The 19,820-nt window shown below is 39.3% G+C and overlaps 1 protein-coding gene across 1 annotated transcript in view; it reads right to left on the bottom strand.

The window, feature by feature from the left end:
- cpne5b (copine Vb) overlaps nt 1-19,419 on the bottom strand; it is a 48,937-nt gene extending 29,518 nt beyond the window's left edge. Inside the window, exons 1-6 of the mRNA XM_061292344.1 lie at nt 18,992-19,419; nt 8,987-9,027; nt 8,643-8,689; nt 6,043-6,146; nt 5,312-5,351; nt 2,724-2,800 (exon numbers count right to left, since the gene is read on the bottom strand). Of these exons, the coding sequence (XP_061148328.1) occupies nt 2,724-2,800; nt 5,312-5,351; nt 6,043-6,146; nt 8,643-8,689; nt 8,987-9,027; nt 18,992-19,110 (428 nt within the window). The 5' untranslated portion in view covers nt 19,111-19,419. The remainder of the gene's footprint in view (nt 1-2,723; nt 2,801-5,311; nt 5,352-6,042; nt 6,147-8,642; nt 8,690-8,986; nt 9,028-18,991) is intronic.
- Nucleotides 19,420-19,820: the final 401 nt, after the last annotated feature.

Below are 19,820 nucleotides of genomic sequence, written 5' to 3'. Positions count from 1 at the left end.
CTAGAGTTAGTGTTTAACTATAGTATTCTTTAATTGTTCTTATTGTTGGTCAGTTTCATACTTACTGCATTAGTGGCAAATAAATAAATAAATAAATAAATAAATAAATAAATAATGAAATTAGAGAATTATGTGAATAAACTTGTAACGTGTCGATACCAGTGTTCAGATGAGGATGGATGAAAATGTTATACGGAATTTTATCAAATAAAATATGGGAACGCTTGATTTGTCTGTGCAGTTTCAGTACATCCTCATGTCAATTGAATAATTAAAAGGAAATTTGAGTTAAAGGAGTTGAGAGTGCGCTGTCTGCAAGGATGCATCGGAGATGGAGGAGCCTAGAAGCTATAATCTCTCCTAACGTGTCAACACAATTTCAGTAAGTTGCATTTCAAACCCATAAACTACATCCATAAATGTAAATAAGATTATTATTCGAATATATGGCTATAAATAGCTTCTTCTTGCATGGGCTATAAACGCTCGGAATGATGCATTGCCGGTTCAGAAGTTCAAATTGGCAATTTACTAAACTAATGATTGCCTTCAAATGAAACATGTTGACTGAAACATGAACATAAACACTTTACTAGTGCAGCATGTGTCTCGCCTTCCTCAGGCATTCACTGCACACACATTTAATTGAGATTTGGAGGTTCAATTTTACACCTGGTGAGTGCCTCAAAACAAACAGCCGGCATGCAAAATAAGTGCTCTCTGCGAAAATACAGGCAATTTCTTTCTGATGTTATTTTCAACCTTATTCTTACCTCTGGCTATGGCCTTTCACTCTCTATTAACGCCATGTCAGGCAAAAGACAATACGGTCTTCCATGATAGAGTCTCCTCAATTTTAAGGGTCTGTCAGCTATGAAAAAAACATTAGATTGCAATAGAAGTACTTCTATAAATTCCCAATCCTAGCTCACCAAAACTTGACAGCAACACGAGGTCACATTAAAATTTCAACAAGTACAAAAAAAAAAAAAAAGTTCAAATCGTCTATATGCAACAACACTGTAAAATTTCAGCAGCACTGAAATTGCCAAAGTTGATGCAATCGGTTCCATGATACTAGAAATTCAAAATCAATTTTGCTAATATGTATTACGCAATAAATGAACATAATGAAATAAACAATAAGAATTAGTATTCTATATTTCTCAGTTGTTGATCGTCATCAGTTACACTGCTTTTCCATTTTGCGTTTCTGTCTTCTCACTCATTCTCATTCCGCAGCACAACTAATAGCCACGAAAAGGGTAGAGTAAGAGCACAATGAAATCCACGAGTATTCATATTGCTTTAGCGATAAAGAAGGTTCAATCACCGAAATCAGTATTCTCTTGTTTGTGCATGTATGCATGTGCACGTGTTTGTGTGTGTGTGTGTGTGTGTGTGTGCGTGTGTGTGTGTTGTAGATCTCATCAACAGAGCAAGGCTCAGAAAAATTTTGTGACATTTCAAAATAATATGAAATAATCTTTGTTACCACGGGAACATGAAAACAAACTGCTGAGTTGGAGTGTCACTCGTCTTCAATCTCATATCAGTTCTGTGAGCTAAAATATGAACGGCTAATGGAAGCCGTTTGAACTTGGCAGCACTTCTGTACACCAAATGCATTGAGGAGAAATGAACATACCTTCAAAGTAGCACAAAAACACAGAGTTCAATCCAATGCTTGACATCACTCAAAAAGAGCAACTCACACGAGCATATCTTGACACCTTAGCATCGAAATAATTTATCCGAAATTTTAGACTGCTGGGAAGCAAGAATTTAGAACTTCGAACTAAGGTCTGACCTTAAGGAGGAATAATTTGAAAGATAATAATTTACAACAAATGATTGGTCAGAACAATCAAATGTGCCTTTTGGCCAGCGCAAATGACCAGAGTGATGTCACAGCACAACCTTTCAACCCAAAGAAGATCATATTTATTCGTGCTAAAAAATTATTCAAGGCAGCCACAAAAATAATATTTGGCAAGCACTCACGTTATCGCTCAGCTGCAGATCGTCCCAAAATATATTATTTGGCACGACTAAAGACTAATTCTCTTTCAAGCCAAGCCAAGCCATAAATGTTCCCAAATCATTGATTCTAGATATGAAAGTTGCAAAAACACTATTCAGGTCGACGCTCCCAATTAAGCCTATTTTGGCTGTCGCCATTTCTGTCTTTGTTCAGTGCAGCTTAGCACATACAGTCTACACACAATGTTGTTTTCTTTGCAAATTGCATTTTTATCATATTAGTATTTGGAAGTTCCAGTTAGCTTTTAGGTTCGACTTTATCGGGAATGCAATGACGGAGAACAGGACGTCCAATTATTACAGCCATTTGACAGTCATTGTAAAAACACAAGCTATGGATCTTTTTAGGAGTAGTAGTACTTTTAGTTTAAAGACTTACTCCAATTTCTCCAAGTTTATCTGTACAGCTTATTTTATTTTTTATTTACTTGTTTTTTTGGCCCGGGCTATTTGAGGCAACTCACAATTTGCTTGCTATTATTTTTTCTAACAGTGTACCTTTGTGAATTTACTCTAATATGGACTCCACAACATTATCGAGGAGTTTTATTTATGTGTCAAATGTCCCTCATTTTGTGTCTTCAAATATACACACGTCAACATCACGGGAAGGCAGAAATCCAAAAACTCATTTGTTGTATCTTTTTGTCTTTTCTGATTACTTGAATGAGCTCACTTACCCAAGAGGTTTTTCCAGTCGACTGGCTGGTGATCCAACAATCTCTCCAAGAGTACAGAACATCTGTCCCAAAAAGTCCTAAGAATGTGGAAAAGCAAAGAAGGGAGCAAATTAGGCAGGCTGGCATTTATGGAATTGAGAAAAACAAACTAAAAAAAATGCTTTAAAGGAAGGTCAGATCCGCTGGTATATCTCGGCTGTCTTCTTTTTTTACCATGGACACCCGTACAAAGGTCAAATTGAAGACCAGACTTCAGATTAAATTTAGTGCATCAAATTCAAATCAGTCAACATATATTATGTTAGCCATTTGGATAAAGCTCGTTTTGGAAAGTTGTGAACAGCGGATTTGCTGTCTTGGCATTTTTTTTGGAGAGGTGTCACACAGTACGCACACTGCGGTGAGTTGTGGACTATCACAGATACACAACAGATGGCATGAGATTGAAAGCATAGTGAGAATGACAAGCAAGATGATTCATGACCACTTGGCCATGTAGTAAATGCCTTCAAACATCCTTGACAATACCGTGCACGCATTAAAAGTTGTTCTTGTAATGCTGTCATGACTGTATCAACTCAAGGCCCTTTTCATTTTAGACAGCAATGTTTTTTGTTAAGCAGCAACTTTAACAGGATGTGGAGGTAAAATTGAAATTAAATGCATTGTGAAATAGTGTCAGACAGAGCGTAACAAAGCGGAATGAATTCCTCAATGCTGTTATCAGGTGTGAAATTTCACACTCATTTTGCCTTCAAAGAAATTGATATTTCCCCTTTAATATGTTACAGCAATAAAATGGAATTGTGTAATTGTGTGACTGCAGGTTGCCGTGCCACGGGTACAGCCGGATCTACGATTATGGCTTTTCTTCTATACTAATTGTATAATAACTTTGAAAATATCACTTGGCAGATTGCAGCCCTCCACCAAGAACAAAAACTGCAAACAAAAGTCAGTGTTCTATTTGTGGGTTTATTGACCATCTGTTGGTTAGTTAGCAAGCTACTTCCTGCTTCATGGAGGCTGATCAACCGACAGGCTGTGCCATATGTGATTCTGAGCTTGTGGACAATTTTATTGATGACTCAAATAGCAGGGGAGACATAATTATATCCATCTATTTATCCAGATCCTCACAAACAACAGAATTCTATCAAAAGATATTAAAAACTAAATTAGTGGTGGCCTGCAAATATCAGTAGTCGTGTTCTGATCTCAACACTTTTCTATGTTTGCTTTTCTCCACGAGAAAAGCAACAAAGGTATTGAACAATCCAGCCCAAAGAGTTCCTCATGGCGCCTTGGCATCATGCTTCTTTGGTGTGTGTTGTGATGTCGTGAACATTTCCCCCCGACCCCAGGAAAAAAAAAAAACTGAATTAAGCCCTTTCATCACGCAGACATCGTGTAACCCTTCAAGACCACGAGCGTGTTGAAAGGTTGCACGGATTGCCGCAGTGCCCTTCAGACATCGCCCTTCCTCTTGAGCCAATGAGAGACAGCAGCCATGCAGTGTCAGAGGTGAAAGCGATGCTAGCACCTACATTGAGTTCTGCAGGCTTCCAGAAATGTTGGCCAGCAGCAGCAACAACAATAACAACAGTGACAACAACAATAACAACAACAATAGATGCCCATCATATACCATATAACATGACACGTTGAGAACAAAGTGCTCCTGATTCCTAAAGCCGCTCAAGGTGATGAGGTAAGAATGACAAGACAACATGCTGTGCTTTAACGCCCCCCAAAAAAGAAAGCTGATGATGCGGAAAAAATGCAAACCCCTGTTAATCCAAATACATCCAATAATGATCAGCAAATGATTTAAAAAGAAACATAATTTCGCAATGCTTTCAGTCGCCATAGTTTCCGGTTGGATGAAGAAAGCCAATACAGTTTTGAGTTAAAGGTTTGCCAGAGGTGGAAAAAAATGGTGAAAAGCATTGCGTGATTGATTTTCGTCATTGCAATGTCACCGCTGCGAGATGGTTTCTTCCTGGAGTTGCCTTCAGATTTCAATAACGTACAACCTAGCTAGCTCTCTGTGGGATAAATCATTTAGACATAAAAGTACACATCCGATTTTATGTTGCTGGACCCAAATATTTATGCCAGGATGATTTTTTTTATTTTTTAAGTAAACCAATAATGAGATGGAAAAGCCCGAAAACTCCAGGAGGAAAAGCAGAGGTGCTCGGAGGTCACTGTGAAAAGTGACGCCAACGAGTGATCTCTCCCTATGTATGAACAGAAAGAAAATTATTCAAAATTATTTGTTCATGTAAAACTATTTACATGGTGGAAAAAAAGAACATTTTGTATTTGGATTTTGCTACAACCCAAGCACTCAAGAGGGTTTGCCTTATTCCATCAAGTAGCAGCAGGCAACAGACAGCTTCTAATTGGAAACACCACAGATAAAGAGTCTGCACAGCTCATTGTCAGAACCAAACATGCACTATTTTACTTTGTCTCATGGAGCAAGTTAACAAATAAAAATTTGGAATCCAGCCGAAACTGGTGTGCACTTATCTGTGGTGTCGAGTGGAACATAAATAGAAAACGGTACATTGTGCACTCACATGTTTGGACAAGTCTGGACTTTTGGAGTCAACATCATACCTGTAATGAAACCCAAAGGCAAAAAGGTCATTTCGAAATTACACAATTAAAAAGTGGGAACATTTATTTTTTTATATTGTATTTACTATGTGAGTTGATCACACATTGATTATTTTTTTGTCAATCTACTGTCCAGGGAATCTATGAACACATTTAAAAACACCCCATGGTCTAATATAAAAACTAAAATGAGCCACTGCCAACTTTCCAGATGTTACTATCAGTGGAAAATGTGATTTGGGTTCAGTCTGAGTTTTTTTTCTTCATCCATAATCATGAGTGGAGCTCATGATCTAATTTACATAGGATTACATATAATTAAAAAACTGTGAAAGCAAGTGAAATTGTGCACATGTAATTTGCTGATTAAATGTTCACCTCCACATTAATTAGGCACAATTGGACAGCATGTAAGAATTCATCATAGTTACAGGCAGCCTTTGGCCACCATGGATGAGTGTAAAAGTTTTTGGGATGTTTAAGAACCATGAGGACAAATATATATAATTTTTGTCGAAAGAGCAATTGACAGGAAGAGTCATCAGTGAGGCAAAGGAAGAGCAAGGCTGGATGCCTAATGACGCCAGTCTCTTCCTCTGACTTCTAACTCTCAAAAAAAAATAATTAGTCAAAGCAATCTGTCAAGGAGCTCGAAATAATCTGCAGTGACTTCCAAAGACAACAGACTCACAAGTCAAAGCGAAGGCTCTGCTTCTCTTCAAAAAAGTAGTCCAGGATGTACTTTCGAACAAAATCGGGGTTCAGGGTGTTGTCGATTACTTCAGTCCTGCCAAACTGCAAATCAAGAAAGACAGACGGATGTCAGAGAGACCAAACACTCTGAAACTTGCTTTCGGTTGGGATCTTCTCCCTCGTCACACCCGTGCGAACACCTTTCTTGTCAGAGGCCTGATTAAGGGTGGCGCTTTCACACGTTGAAAAGGGAACCGGGGCTATGTTTCCGGGCTTCTTGATCTTAAACCTCTCCCACATTAATTACAGCTGGAGAAGTCTTCTTTGAACATCCCAGAGGAAAAGAAGTCACGATAAAGTCGCAGTGACATGACTTGCAGAGAAAATTAGGGGACAAAGTATCACCAGTTACTAAACTAATCAAACTCATCCCGAAGTTTGGTATCAGGAGGATTTGCGAGCGTTTCCTTTTCTGATCTGAGACAAAGATTAATTCCTGTGCCTGTTTAAATCGTTTAATCAATTTAATATGAGGTTAACTTGAATTATCAAGGTTTCCCAAACAACTGAATAATAGATTTGCGTCCACCAGATTCGGTAGCATTGATCAATTTTTACTTTTCATAAACTAATTCTACATACTAAATGAACAGAAAATTAGAATCTACTTTAAGGAGATATGCACAACCCCATTTTGTGATCCAGTTCAAATAATTGACCTTAAAAAAAAATTACAAGGCTTTTTCATGGGATATTTTTGGGCAGAATGTTATACTGTATCAATTTTCACTGTGCAAAAATCTCTTCTTAATCCCCTGTCTTTATCAATCTCTCAGCAAAGTCTGCGATTATAATTCAATCCGCACACTGCCTATTAAATTGTATAGTATGCTCCGTCCACTCTCTTTGGTTACATTGTAAAATCTCAAACACGCCTCGGTACCATGCAAACAGCACCTCTGTGCAAGGCGATAATTGCTTGAGCTGAAACAAAAGGTCCAAGGCTGTTATTTGCAAGTTGAGCGTGAAGGAGTGGTTGTGCATGGATGCATGGCTCTCATTCCACAATGCAGAGCGCTGGCTGCATAGGTTGATGCGTACACTAACCTTGCCTACTTTTCAACATACGATAACAAATGCTGCCAAGAAGCAAATACCTCCCGATACGTGTTTTGTCACTCCCACATTCATTGTGTATCGTTTACAATTTCTGTCCTTGGAGTCAGGAGAAATATTAAACACGGTCTGTTTTTAGATGCGAATAAAATGCACGCCGACGTAATGATAGTTGACGGGTATATAAAGCTGTCGGGTTTTGTTACGAGATTTTCCGTGATCATCTTAAATTGCTGCCAAATGGATAATAATTGGCTCCTTAATTGCCTTGACAGTCCATTTGTATTCCACTCAAAAGATTAGATGGAGACTTTAAAAAAGTTTGCAGTCATTAATGTCAGTGGTTCTTTTGACTGTTTTTAATGACCGGGTGAATTCTCATCAAACTTAAATTGGAACAGCCAATTAAAATCCAAGGTGAAATGTCACAAGAGAAGACAGGATCAACCCTGACTAAGAAAATCTTAGCCTCCCTTCTACATAATTGGAATAGCACCGCACATTAACAAACAAAATATTCCTAAGTATTTGAAAGCAATATTTTTCCTGACAAACAATGGATGAACTAATCTACTTAAATGAGTAAGAATAGAAATCCCCCATCTCTGCCATGAGCCAGGCACTGCAAAAGGCCCAGAGGTGTTGATGTGATACAGAGCACATGCTAGTGATGAGGCAGGTGATGGCAAAGACGAGCTCCATAATGTGATTTCCCTGCTGAGTGGCAGAGACAATGCCAAGCTCCAGAGTTCATTAGATACTGCTGGGCTGCTGGGGGCTAATGAGAATCTGGCGGGAAGTTTCTGGCTGACACATTGCTCATGTCCACACACACTGTTCTGTTTTCCCTCACCTTACAGCCTATTATTATGATGATGATGAGTATTTTTATGATTATCGTTATGATGATTATGATTATTATTATTATTATTGTTATTATTATTACCGTATTTTCCGGACTATAAGGTGCACCTAAAAACCTCAAATTTTCTCAGAAGCCAACAGTGCGCCTTATAGTCCGGTGCGCCTTATATATGGACCAACTTCCTAAATTTAAACCAATCATAAGTTTGTTGCGTCTGAAGTTGAAATAAAAAAAATAAAATGGAGAATGATTTGGATTAAAAATCTGACATGATGCATTAACGGTGCGCCTTATAGTCCGGTGCGCCTTATATAAGGACAAAGTTTTAAAATGGGCCATTCACCGAAGGTGCGCTTTATTGTTCGGAAAATACGGTATTATAGGAAACAGACTTGGTATTTCCATCATAAAAGCTTTACTGCCCAGGCATTATTTTAAATAACATTTTTACATTCTGAAGACTTAAATTGCTGACTAACTTGAATTCTTGTGAGGTAAGATGACCTCTCGGGAGATTCCATACATTATTGAAATATAATTGCATGGCTTCAGAGACATTCATTCAACTCTTCAGTCTATTTTTTGTAGTTTAAAGGTGTTAAAGAAGAAAAACTCACCTCTCTCCACTGTTTGGTTTCTGCGCCTTGTGTGTAGAGGACACACACTGTGAAGCAGGACAAAATCAGCAGATAGATGGATAGATAAAAGATTATGAACGATGAAAGACAGAGAGAAGAAAAAGTCAGTCATCAATCAGAGGAAGCCTGCCTGGAAATGATAAATCAATTTGTGTGTGCACTTTTGTTTTGGGAGGTTACCTCTAGTACAGTGAAGCAATATTTGTCGGAGGAAACAAAGATTTCCCAAAACACAGTGAAAACTTTTTCAACCCGTAAAGAAAAAGCTTAAACGCAGAAGATGAAAGAGTTAAATGACTGAAGGAAAATTTCAAAAGACTCACGTGGATCTGACTTGGAAAACGTGTCTTTATCCAGAAGATTTCTGTAAATTAAAACCATATCACAGTTACTTACTTAAGAAAGAAAATTGCGAACAAATATCTTTTTTTTTTTTTTTCACTCAGAGGTACAACAACACAGCACAGTAAAACTTTATAACACAGAGTGATACAATATTTCACTTGACTTGAATGTGTTTCAGCATTTCTGTGATTTCTCAGTTCACGACAAAAAATAACTGTGTCAATCTCTCATGTCTGAGCTACACTTGTGTTTTACTAGTCTGACCTTTTTGCAATGCCTGCCCGCAGCTAGTATGAACCCACCGTACATGATTCATGCTTCTCTTCTTCTGAGATATGCAATCGCCTGCTCCCTCAATCTTTCTACTTTCACATCTTGTCTTGTTCCATTTGCTCTTTCAATTACTGTCATCGTGTTCTGTCCTTTCATCAGCCTCAATCGAGCTTGATCTTTTCGCTGCTTGATGAAATTTATTTTCCACCCCCGTCCGGTAATAAAGTCTCAGGGCATCAAGTCAAGAAGGAGAATACTGAAGAACATGGCATATTGATTTTTTTATTCAAAATGATTTTTGTACTAACTTTAACATAACAAAAGACAATCCTTAGAATATAAAAAAACAACTGTCTCTAAATGTTATACTGACTCATTGGAGAACATGCAGAACTTTGACCTTTCATTTAGTCTCATTTTCCATTTGTGCATCAGAGCTGATATTACAGTATATATTTTTTCTCCAAAAAGTCAGGTAAGTGTGAGCTGGTAAATGTCAATGATATTTTTAATGGGTGAGGCTACCCACCAATATGATTCAGTCTGAGAGTTTGAAAAAAAAAAAATAAATAAATATACATATATATATATATATATACACATATATATGATATAATATAATGTAAAACAATATTTATATACAGTGAACTCACGTCAAGTAAAGAATCTCAACTTGGGACTTTGTGAGTTGATGGAGAAAATAAATACTTCCATTTGGTGACCTCAGTTTTACACCTCAGTCAAACAAACAAAGAGAGGTGAATGAGAATCAGCATCAAACCTGAGCCCAGTTTGCTCAGGTGAAAAAGAGCGAGGAGATCTTCCCCCAAGTGGGGTTATCTTGGAGTCTTGTTCACAAGCAAGCGAAGAAGAACGAATTGGGATTGACAGCCGGATTGATGCGTCTGCAGACGTTGCATCGGTCTTTCGTGGTGAAGAAGGAGCTGAGCCAGAAGGCGATGCTCTCGATTTACCGGTCGATTTACTTTACCAGCCTTACCTATGGCCAAGAGCGTCGGGTCATGACCGACACAGGAAGATCAGAAGACGACCGAAATGAGTTTCCTCTGTGGGATTTTTTTTTTTTTTTTTTTTAGATAAGGTGAGGAGCTCTGTCATCTGCAAAGAGCTCAGAATACAGCTGCTAATCGAAAATGTTTATGGCATAAAACTGCTCCAAATCCTAACATTTACATTTAAGCCCCCGTGTCTGAAAAACCTCAAAACGTGTAATATCAAGTTACCAAAAATGTGGAAACGGAGGCTGCTGACACCAATGTCTATTGGATTCCAATGATTGACATGACAAAATTATACATAGCTGTAAATTCTATCAAGTTGTTAACTCAAGATATCAATCAACCTCAATCATTTTCAAATTGAATTACAAGAGAAGCAAATTCTCTCCAACTGATTTTATGATTAAATAATGAAAAAGAAAATGCTTCTTATTATGCTTTGATTGAAATCCACAGATTTGAAGAGGACAAGCATGAATGCAGAGGAGAAGGCCAAGTGCAGAATGTTCTTACATTCACTTCCAGGCATTCACCGTATATAAACATCAATACACAATGGTAAAAAGCCCTCCAGGGGGGTAAAAGGAAAAGACGACAACAGCCTAAACTTCAAACAGAAGCACCCAGCAAGCAGGAGGAGCTCATCTATTCAAAACCAGATCTGCTGCAATGAATTCTCATCAAAGTGATTCTTTTATTACCCTGTGCTGAGTGTGGCCTCCGTCGTGTCTGCTTTTAAACACGCCAAGCCCACATCAACAATGGTCCTGCCCTGAATTCACAAGCAAGCCTTGACTGTCCTGAATCTTAGCAAATAAATGCACAACTAAGTACAAAGGTTTAGAAGTGCTGACCAAAGAATTGATTTTCCCTTTTGGCCATTACAATGTGTGCCAGGTACTAGATTGGTTTATAAATACTCTAAATCAAGAAGATCAAGATATTCTACTTCTACTCTACGTGAACTGTTCATTCGTCTTTGGTAATATCAACTCTGCTCTGCTTTGAAACCCTTTTCCAAAAGTGAAGTCAACGCCACAATTGAAAATAGATATTTTCCCGCACAATGCATTGTATAAATGGTAGCAACATAAAGGAAAGACGACCTAACTTCAAAAGTTCTAAAAACAAACAAGGACACCATTTGACTAATTGTGAAAACAATCCAACTTTCAAAAGTGTCATCAGATTTACATTTGGGCATTATGCAATCTACTGGCAATGCTATAGGGCTTTCAAGATGTAAATGAGGTTCGAAAAAAGATCTGAGATCCAACCGAGGCAGTATTTGGATGCGCGCGTGTGTGTGTGTGTGTGTCTGTGTGAGATGTGCCGTGCACGCGGCAAGCGACTGTCTGTATACAAGAGAATATTGTGGAGTGAAGTGAGCAGCAATGTAACGGAAAATCAATCACAAGCGGAGAAGAACAGACAAACGTGTCACACAAAGTGTGTGTTTGTGAGAGGGAGGCCACCCTCCTACCCTCTCTGAGAGTCAAAACAGAAAATGTTGTGGATGAGATCAAAAATAGAGAAGAATATCAAAGCTTTTTCTGCTCATGTTGGAGAACCAAGCCCCAGCTCAGCAGACACGAACGCGACGGCCTTTATTGATATAGTGTTGGCCTACCAGCCAGCCCGCTAATTAGACAGATGCTTCTTTTAAGCAAACGGGGAGGCTCCTCCAGCCTCTCACACTTTAACTGCTCTGCTCAACAGGGGCATACTGAGGAGGAGATAATAAATATCAAGGGATCAGTGCTTCTGTTTGAAGAGGCATGCAAATTGAGACGAAGTGATTTGGAGACTTGGACTAGACTAAAAGTGAGCATAAATTTACGGTGGCAGATTCGAAGGTTCCGCCCGTTCAGGCTTCCATCCAATCTAATATGTTGTGCATTATAAATGAACTGAATTTATAGGACACGGCTCTTTTTCAATGATTCCTAACAGGGTTTTATAGTGTTCACTCTTATTTTTACATCATGCACGCCAAGATTTATTCATATCACCGGCACCTCATTCCTTGGCGATGCACATAGAGGAAGCATAAGTATGTGTAGATTGAGGATGAGAGGTTCACACACTGAAGGCGTTTTCCAGCTGCTGTAGTGGGAGTAGGTTACAGCAAGAGCTTTACCTCTTGGTTGCACAGAGTGTGCAAAAAGTAGCACCGTATGAACATTTCGTAGGATGATTACTGGGATTAATCTTTTTCAGTATTATAAACCAATTTCTACTGGGAAAAAAAAATAAAAAAACACTGCAGCTACACTCACATCGAAAACATGAATATAAAACAATTTCTATCCAGTGGTTGGTGGTGTTGGAGATGTGGAATTGATAACAGTTAATGATGAGAGACAACGATGAAGAAGAAAGGAAAGGGCATGCATTATACAAAATTCTAAGCACAGTCATTGTTTAAAATCTTTGAACTGAACACTAGATTTAATAATCATTAGTTAATCAGATCACTCAGACCAGGTGTGTCGAGCGAATTTTTGTCGTGGGCCGCATCGTAGTCATCGTTTCTTTCTGCGGAGCATTATGACGTAATGTATGAATGGAATTTATGTATTGACACATGAAGTCGATGCACAATTTGCCTTTACGGGCTAAATATAATTACACTTCGAGCCAAAGATGGCCCGCGGGCCAGAGTTTGACACCCGCGACTTAGATGTTTTCAATATATAATATGGCATTTCTTGATTAAAGTAGGTGTTCACAATCAATACATTTGGAATTGGAATGATGCAACATTAAAATTAAATCAATTTCCATTCGATCTATAAAATCCATATAGAAAACGCTTGAAGACATTTGACCTAGTTTTTCCAATTCTAAGTCTTATCAAATCAATTTTGGTTGACAAAGTGCAAAGGTAAGATGTTCATTGAGCAATGATGTTTTCATTCAGCAATAACAGTCTGCCTCAAAAGGCAACGCGTTCCCCTCAAGGACATTTAAGCAAGAATGGAAGATTAAAAAGAAGGTGATCCACACTCATCCACCTTGAAAAAGCTACTGTATGTCAGTGTGGCAAAATGAAAGCGGGCCATGTGCATAGTAACAGTGATGACAGAGCTGGAAGACAATAATTACAAATATGATGAGAGGAGGCAACAGAAGAGAGAAAGAAAAAAAAGGAAACTACAACAGAGATGTAAAAGGAGCATGTGCACACACTGGGAAGGAAGTTTTGAAGTAAGCAATTTGTTGATAGTGCTGGAGCCGCATGGAGGAGAGTGTACGAGGAAATTATGCAGCAGTACGATAACTGCTCAAAGAATTCACTCACCTGACGTTTCTGCTTCTTATGGCATCATATCTCTCTTTCGATATACAACTTAACTGATCAGGAGATTCCTTTCGATTCTGTACACGGAACTCGTATCGTCAATAATCCATTTTCCAGAGATTATGGATCAACCGACTATGCAGGAATTTAATTGAGAGCAACAATTCCACCTGCATAACTGTAATGCTGGCATGACTTTAGTGTCAAATTGATGGTAGACCCAAGCAGGATCATTCCACCCCACCAGGTGTTGAATTATTCAGGGCAGAACTTCCTCTGGGGAGACTCCAAGTCAGTGTGCCAGACAGTCACAGTGAGCTCGCTGCCTGGCTTGGCGTGAAGGCTTAAGATCACCCCTTAAATTCCAGCGGGGGAAATTGTGTTACTGGCTGACACAACAAAGGTCAGGGGTCAGGAAGATGTGCACGGTGTATAATTAGGAGAACGGCTAATTGTGCATTACTGATAGGTGAGATCAGTAAGCAGTGGTAATGTGGGTAGTAGGCCAAATTGTTGGTAGCTGGTATATGTTGGTATATGACTACCTATAGACCCAGAGAACTAATGTACACTACTTGAGCAGTAGATATTCTCAAGGGATGATGCAACATGTAAATTTCACATCGTTTGCATGTTTCCATGACAACTGATGTCCATTAATCTGGATCACTTTTCGTGCTCACATAGGGAGCAAACAGACGGACAGACAAACTGGTGTATTCATTTTCTAACTCATTCTAGACTATGCTATAAAACCAAAAGTGACCTATTCCTGTTTCGGGCTGACCTATGCATCACAGACACATGCAAACCTGGAATTAAAATGTGCTTTTTATGAGGCATAAGTGTAGCTAGTTGCAGATCACTACAGTAGTAAGAGCTTGCGTGGTGGTTTCCAATCTCGTGGTGGTGAAAAAAGGGCTGGAGCTGATTGCTGTCTTTGGACTTCTTCCTCAGGGGATCATAAATGTGTCTAAAAGACAAATGTCACACCAGTAGAAAGCAAATCTGAATTTGAACGAAAAAAAAATAATCTGAAACCGTGCATGGAATTTCCCCCACATCAGAGTGGGAAATGTATTTATTGCTTTTTTTTTTTCCAGCGGTTTGATTGAATTCAACAATAACTCTTATCAGCCATCATAAATAAAATTACAACCTTCTGAATGTAATAAGTAGAGGAAGCAAGACCCTAACACACAAACACACACACATTTTCCATTATCCATTTCCCCTCAGGGTGTCAGTGGCGTTATAATCAAATACACTCATCTCACCCACACATTTTTCTCGCATATCCAGCTTTGCTGTACCACACGGGACCATCTTGCTCAATCATCTCATCCTGCAAAAAGAGGCATACAGCCAAAGCTGAAATAGCAGCACAGACTCCGAACAGGCGCAGATACGCATCTGATCCAAGGCAGTCGGGGATCGCTGGCTATGAGATGCTAAATGACATTTGCATTGTCTTGGCTATTTGCAAAGCGGTGTCAAAATGAAATCAGTTGTCATGTCATATCAATCATGCCACTTCACTTGTCTCAAGTGATTACAGTAGAGTGCACGATATGTGTGACAGCCTCCATCAATCAAATAAAGTGGATTAATAAGAGTAGAAGTAAGGCGCAAACTATGAAAGTATGTAACTATGCATTTTAACCACCCAAGATATGGTGAGAACCCAATGAATGTAAAATGAAGTCAAATTGCCTTATCCTGTGTATGTGCTTATTTTTATACAAGCCCCCCAAAACAAATCTTAATGGTATTATTGTTAAATTGAATATTAAATAATAATATTATATTATATATCTTATAATATACATGTTATTTATTTATATACTGTTAATATGTATACACTATTTATATATATAATTATAAGTAAAATATTATAATATAATCCAATAGTAAATGATAATATTAAATTACTTCCAAAAACTTTATAACTCAGTGTGCCACCAAAACATTTTTGAAACACTAACGTGCTTCACTACTAGACTTGATTTTGAGTTGTGGTGTTTCCTTGGCTGGTGTCTGTCTTTGTCAGACAAAGATCATCGATCAAAACCTCTTCAACCTCTCTCCATCAATACTCATCTTGTCTCCTTCCTAAACAGCAACTACTTTCTGTTCAAAACAGCTTCTCTGGAATTAATGTGCAGTAAGACAAACTGAAGGCTTGATATAAAGATTTGACATGTACGATTCCATCACAGAACAGATTAATGTTGTGGAAGCGGTAAGACGCTGACAGCTGAGCAGTGTTACTGACAGACCCGGGAGAGGGATTATAGGATGCAAAACTCAACATAAGAATCAGTGTCTTTCTGTTGTCATCATGCATACAATTGAAAGGAGGCTGTTTTTGTGCTGCGGAATGTTTTAGTGGGACGTTTGCTGCTATGCAAAACATAATTTGTCATTTTTTTGCCACAAACTTTTCTTTAACGTGTAGTAGCCAGATGTGCTTTCAAAGATCTAGCAAATCTGGTGTTTTAATTTAAACCACCGGGGAAACAGAACAAAAAGAAAATGCGCATTCATATTTAATGGGGAAGCATTGTGTCGCCTTTGTACCATAAACCATGTTGCTGCAGCAGCTAGTGTGGTACAGGAAGAATCCAACTAATGGGTTTCGTGATCAGAAGGACAAGAGAAGGAAAGAAAGTCTAAAAAGTTGGAGGTGGCAGGTGTGAAGAGTCCCTGGCCACTTCACACATTCCAGCTTTCGAACACTGAGACATAGCCCGTGTGTGGTAGGGAAATGTATTTAAAAAATAAAAAAAAGGCTGACTCATTCTTGTAGATTTAACGCGACAAAAGAAATGAGATAAAAACAATGTTTTGAATTTCTCAATTCCCTTCTGGACACTGAAGGGCTTTTTCTCTTGGCATCTATGGGTGTACCTAATATTGTGGCTGCACAGATCACAAGCAGCTGTGATGCATATCAAATGAGTTACTTTGCAGATATACTGTAGATCGGTTGGGTGTTTCTTCCTTCTCTACGGTTAATTAGCACCAGGGATCTCTTGATGGTGCAGGAAATATTCCCACCAGAAGTGCTTTAACCTAAAGAGATGTGATGTGAAAGCGAGTGAGGGGGCTGAGAATGAGGATAAGCCTTGGCTCTGGATCTCCCGGGGGCTTTTCTACACCGAATGTTCCAGATTCATAAAGGCACCTATCCGAGGCGGAAACCAGGCTTGTCATAAACTCAAATCCATATGCAAATGTCGACCATCCCGATATTTAGCAGAGGAATTTAATCAAAGCCGTGTGATGCTTGCATGAAGGAAACAAGTGGAGAAATTCCACATCCCGCCCCTGTTGGGGAAACATGTCGCTGAAGAACAGAAAATGTTTCCTATATGGTTAAAACGTGTGACGAGCGCAATTCCCCAATTAGAGGAAGATTGATCAGCTATGAGATCAATCTTCCGCATCCCGAGGAGCTTGATTGTGATTAGGTGTCAAGAAAAAAACAATCCATGACAGTAACGGCTTAATTGGCTCTGCTTTGCATTCACGCAACTTGGAAGCATAGCTTGTTGACAAACGCAGCCCAAGATAGCCACGGACAATTGGACTCATGGGATTACTGCTTTATATAAAACACTATGTTTATTTGCCAAAACGTATCTTGGCATTATTATTAAATTATCGTGGAAGTTTAAAAATAATCAATTTCATGACTGACACTTTGTGTTGTCCAAAATGACAGAAATATAATTATTCCAATGCAACAAAGCGCTTCACATTGAGCAATGGGATTGGAAACAAATAAATTAACAAAGGAGGGACAGTAAGAGTCAAAAGTCAGTTGAAAGCCAAAGAATTTTCAAACAAGTTTGAAAAATGGATGGTGAGTTGGGTTTGCTTAACATTCAAGGGAATGACCAGCAACAGACAGGCTCCTTCCGGGAGCATCTGGTCTGTGGACCTGATGCACCAAGTGGGTGGAGACTTTAGCTGAACTAACGCCGTAGGAATCAAAACTGTCATTTGATGTCATAGGAATATAATCCACTAAATAAATACCACCACGCACATCCACCCTGGGTTGAAGACCACTAAATTCCTCCTATTATTTCCGTTGATGTTCCTTATCCCCTGTCCACCCACTTTCTCCGCCACTGGTCCTGATAACATGTTGTCAAAAGCAGGCTGTGTCATTTGTAATGAGGGCTATTAACCAAAACAGGCAGCAGCTATCATCAAGCTTCCAGACCTTGCTGAGAACATGACACAAATGTGTGTGAATCCTTTCTTTCAAATGTGACTCATACTTCATTGGCGCAGAAGTTTTGAGATGACTGAATGACATACTGTAGCAGCACTTTTGTTCAGCTGGTGCTATGTCAAGAATGGGCAGGTAGGGCAAGGCCGCCTGGAATAGAATAGTAGGCATCAAGATGCATTCTTGTTTTGCAATCTCCAGCATATGGGCCCACCTATTCGCTTGCCCCCCCATCCCCATACCTCCATTATATGACAGTGTGTTTCAAATGTGTATGACTTATTTATCACTTAAAGTCAGATTGCAGCAGCAAATACTTTCATGATGTATCACCTTTTTGCTTCATCTCACAATCCATTCCATGAGCAGAAAAAAAGGGGCATCTTCTATGAATGTCACTCAAAGTGTCTGAATACTGCTTAATTCTGCAATCAGAAATGATGCATTCAAAATCAAAAATCTTTCATTGAAGCCTTGCAACTCTCCATTCCTTTTTATTTAGTGTAGCATTAAAGCCACGAGTTCGTCCACTAATTAAAATGAAATTATTTGCTTTTTTTTTTTCTCCCTCTCTTTTTCTCTTTGCTGGAGGATGTGCATGGCACAGAGCGCACTGTATGTTAGACAGTACATCAATAATGCATACACAGCTCAAACTGGCTCGCTTGAATGGCTCAACAACGTAAAAACCCAGCATGAAAGGATGTGCAAGTGTGTGCGTGTATGTGTGTGCGCGCGTGCGTGTGATAAGGCGCTGAGAGCCTTGACTTTCTAAACCTTTTGAATATTGAATGCAAAATATGACTATTTTACCTGTGCAAGTGTTAAGTTTGGCAAATTTCTTTTCTGACTTCATATTTAACAATTTGCTAGGAGTGATTGAAGAAAACAGGTCAGGGGAAAACATTGCAGTGCAAACATTTATTAATCTCAACACATCCAGATTAAATTGAGGTGCAATTTTCATTTTTGGTGTCAAGGCTCTCCCTCACAGCTCATTTAAGTCCATTTGCCATGTCTTAGGTACAGAAAAAGAATCGAAAGAATTCAAGGCAAAAGTCCGACAGTGGGTGCGGCACCTTTTGCGCAACTTTCCCCCCGGAGTTGTCACCCCCGCCTCCCTCACACCATCGCGGAGACTCACCTGCAAGAAACGGTGACTTCCACCTTGGTAGCGGGGATGTTGCCGGTGATAGGGTCGAACTCGTACACGGATGACATGTCCTCCAGCTTGTCCATGACTTCCCTCTCCATCACGTCCATCTCGAGAGCGCGCGGTGGCTCCGGTCGGATCCGGGAGGCGCACAGCCTGGCCCCGATGGAGCGTGTTGAGTCTCCACCGACTCCGGAGACCAGATCAGAGACCAGGTGGCCTCCGGTCCGACTCGGTGAGGCAGCCACTTCAGACACGTTGAAGCTGGAGACGAAATAAGCTGATGAACACCCGCGAAGTCAGCCGTGCAGTTGGTTATGTGTCCATAACCGAAGTTTTGATGAAGACAGTTCTTCTCCTCCTCTGCGTGCGTGCACAGTGGAGCATGTGGAGAGGAAAGGCAGCAGATGCACTCAAACGTATCCGTCCTCCTCCCTGAATGAATCACACTCAAGTGTTGGCGACCCTGCCCATGCAAGGCTCACTGCTGGCTGTTGAGAGTGCATGCGCGCGCGACAGTGATTCGGTTACGCACGGATTTCTTTGACGAGTTGCCGTGATTGCAAAGAAACGATGAGTGACAACGATTTGGAATCGATAATAGACGATTGTTTAGTTTCAAAAGGGATTTCCCACTGACTTAAGATGATAAAAACCGAAATATCTACGATCTTAATGGCTTTGTACCTGTTTTTTGTTTAGGGGGGAGTTGTATAGAAATTCAATTTTATTTTCAACTATTGTGTATTTAAACTAATTATACATAATCCACTATAATAAGCTAAATAATCAAATAAAGGCATCTTCAAAATTCCCACAA

Source organism: Syngnathus typhle, linkage group LG11 (assembly GCF_033458585.1).
Source record: "Syngnathus typhle isolate RoL2023-S1 ecotype Sweden linkage group LG11, RoL_Styp_1.0, whole genome shotgun sequence".
NCBI lineage: Eukaryota > Metazoa > Chordata > Actinopteri > Syngnathiformes > Syngnathidae > Syngnathus > Syngnathus typhle.
This window is presented reverse-complemented; position numbering and strand designations above follow the sequence as displayed.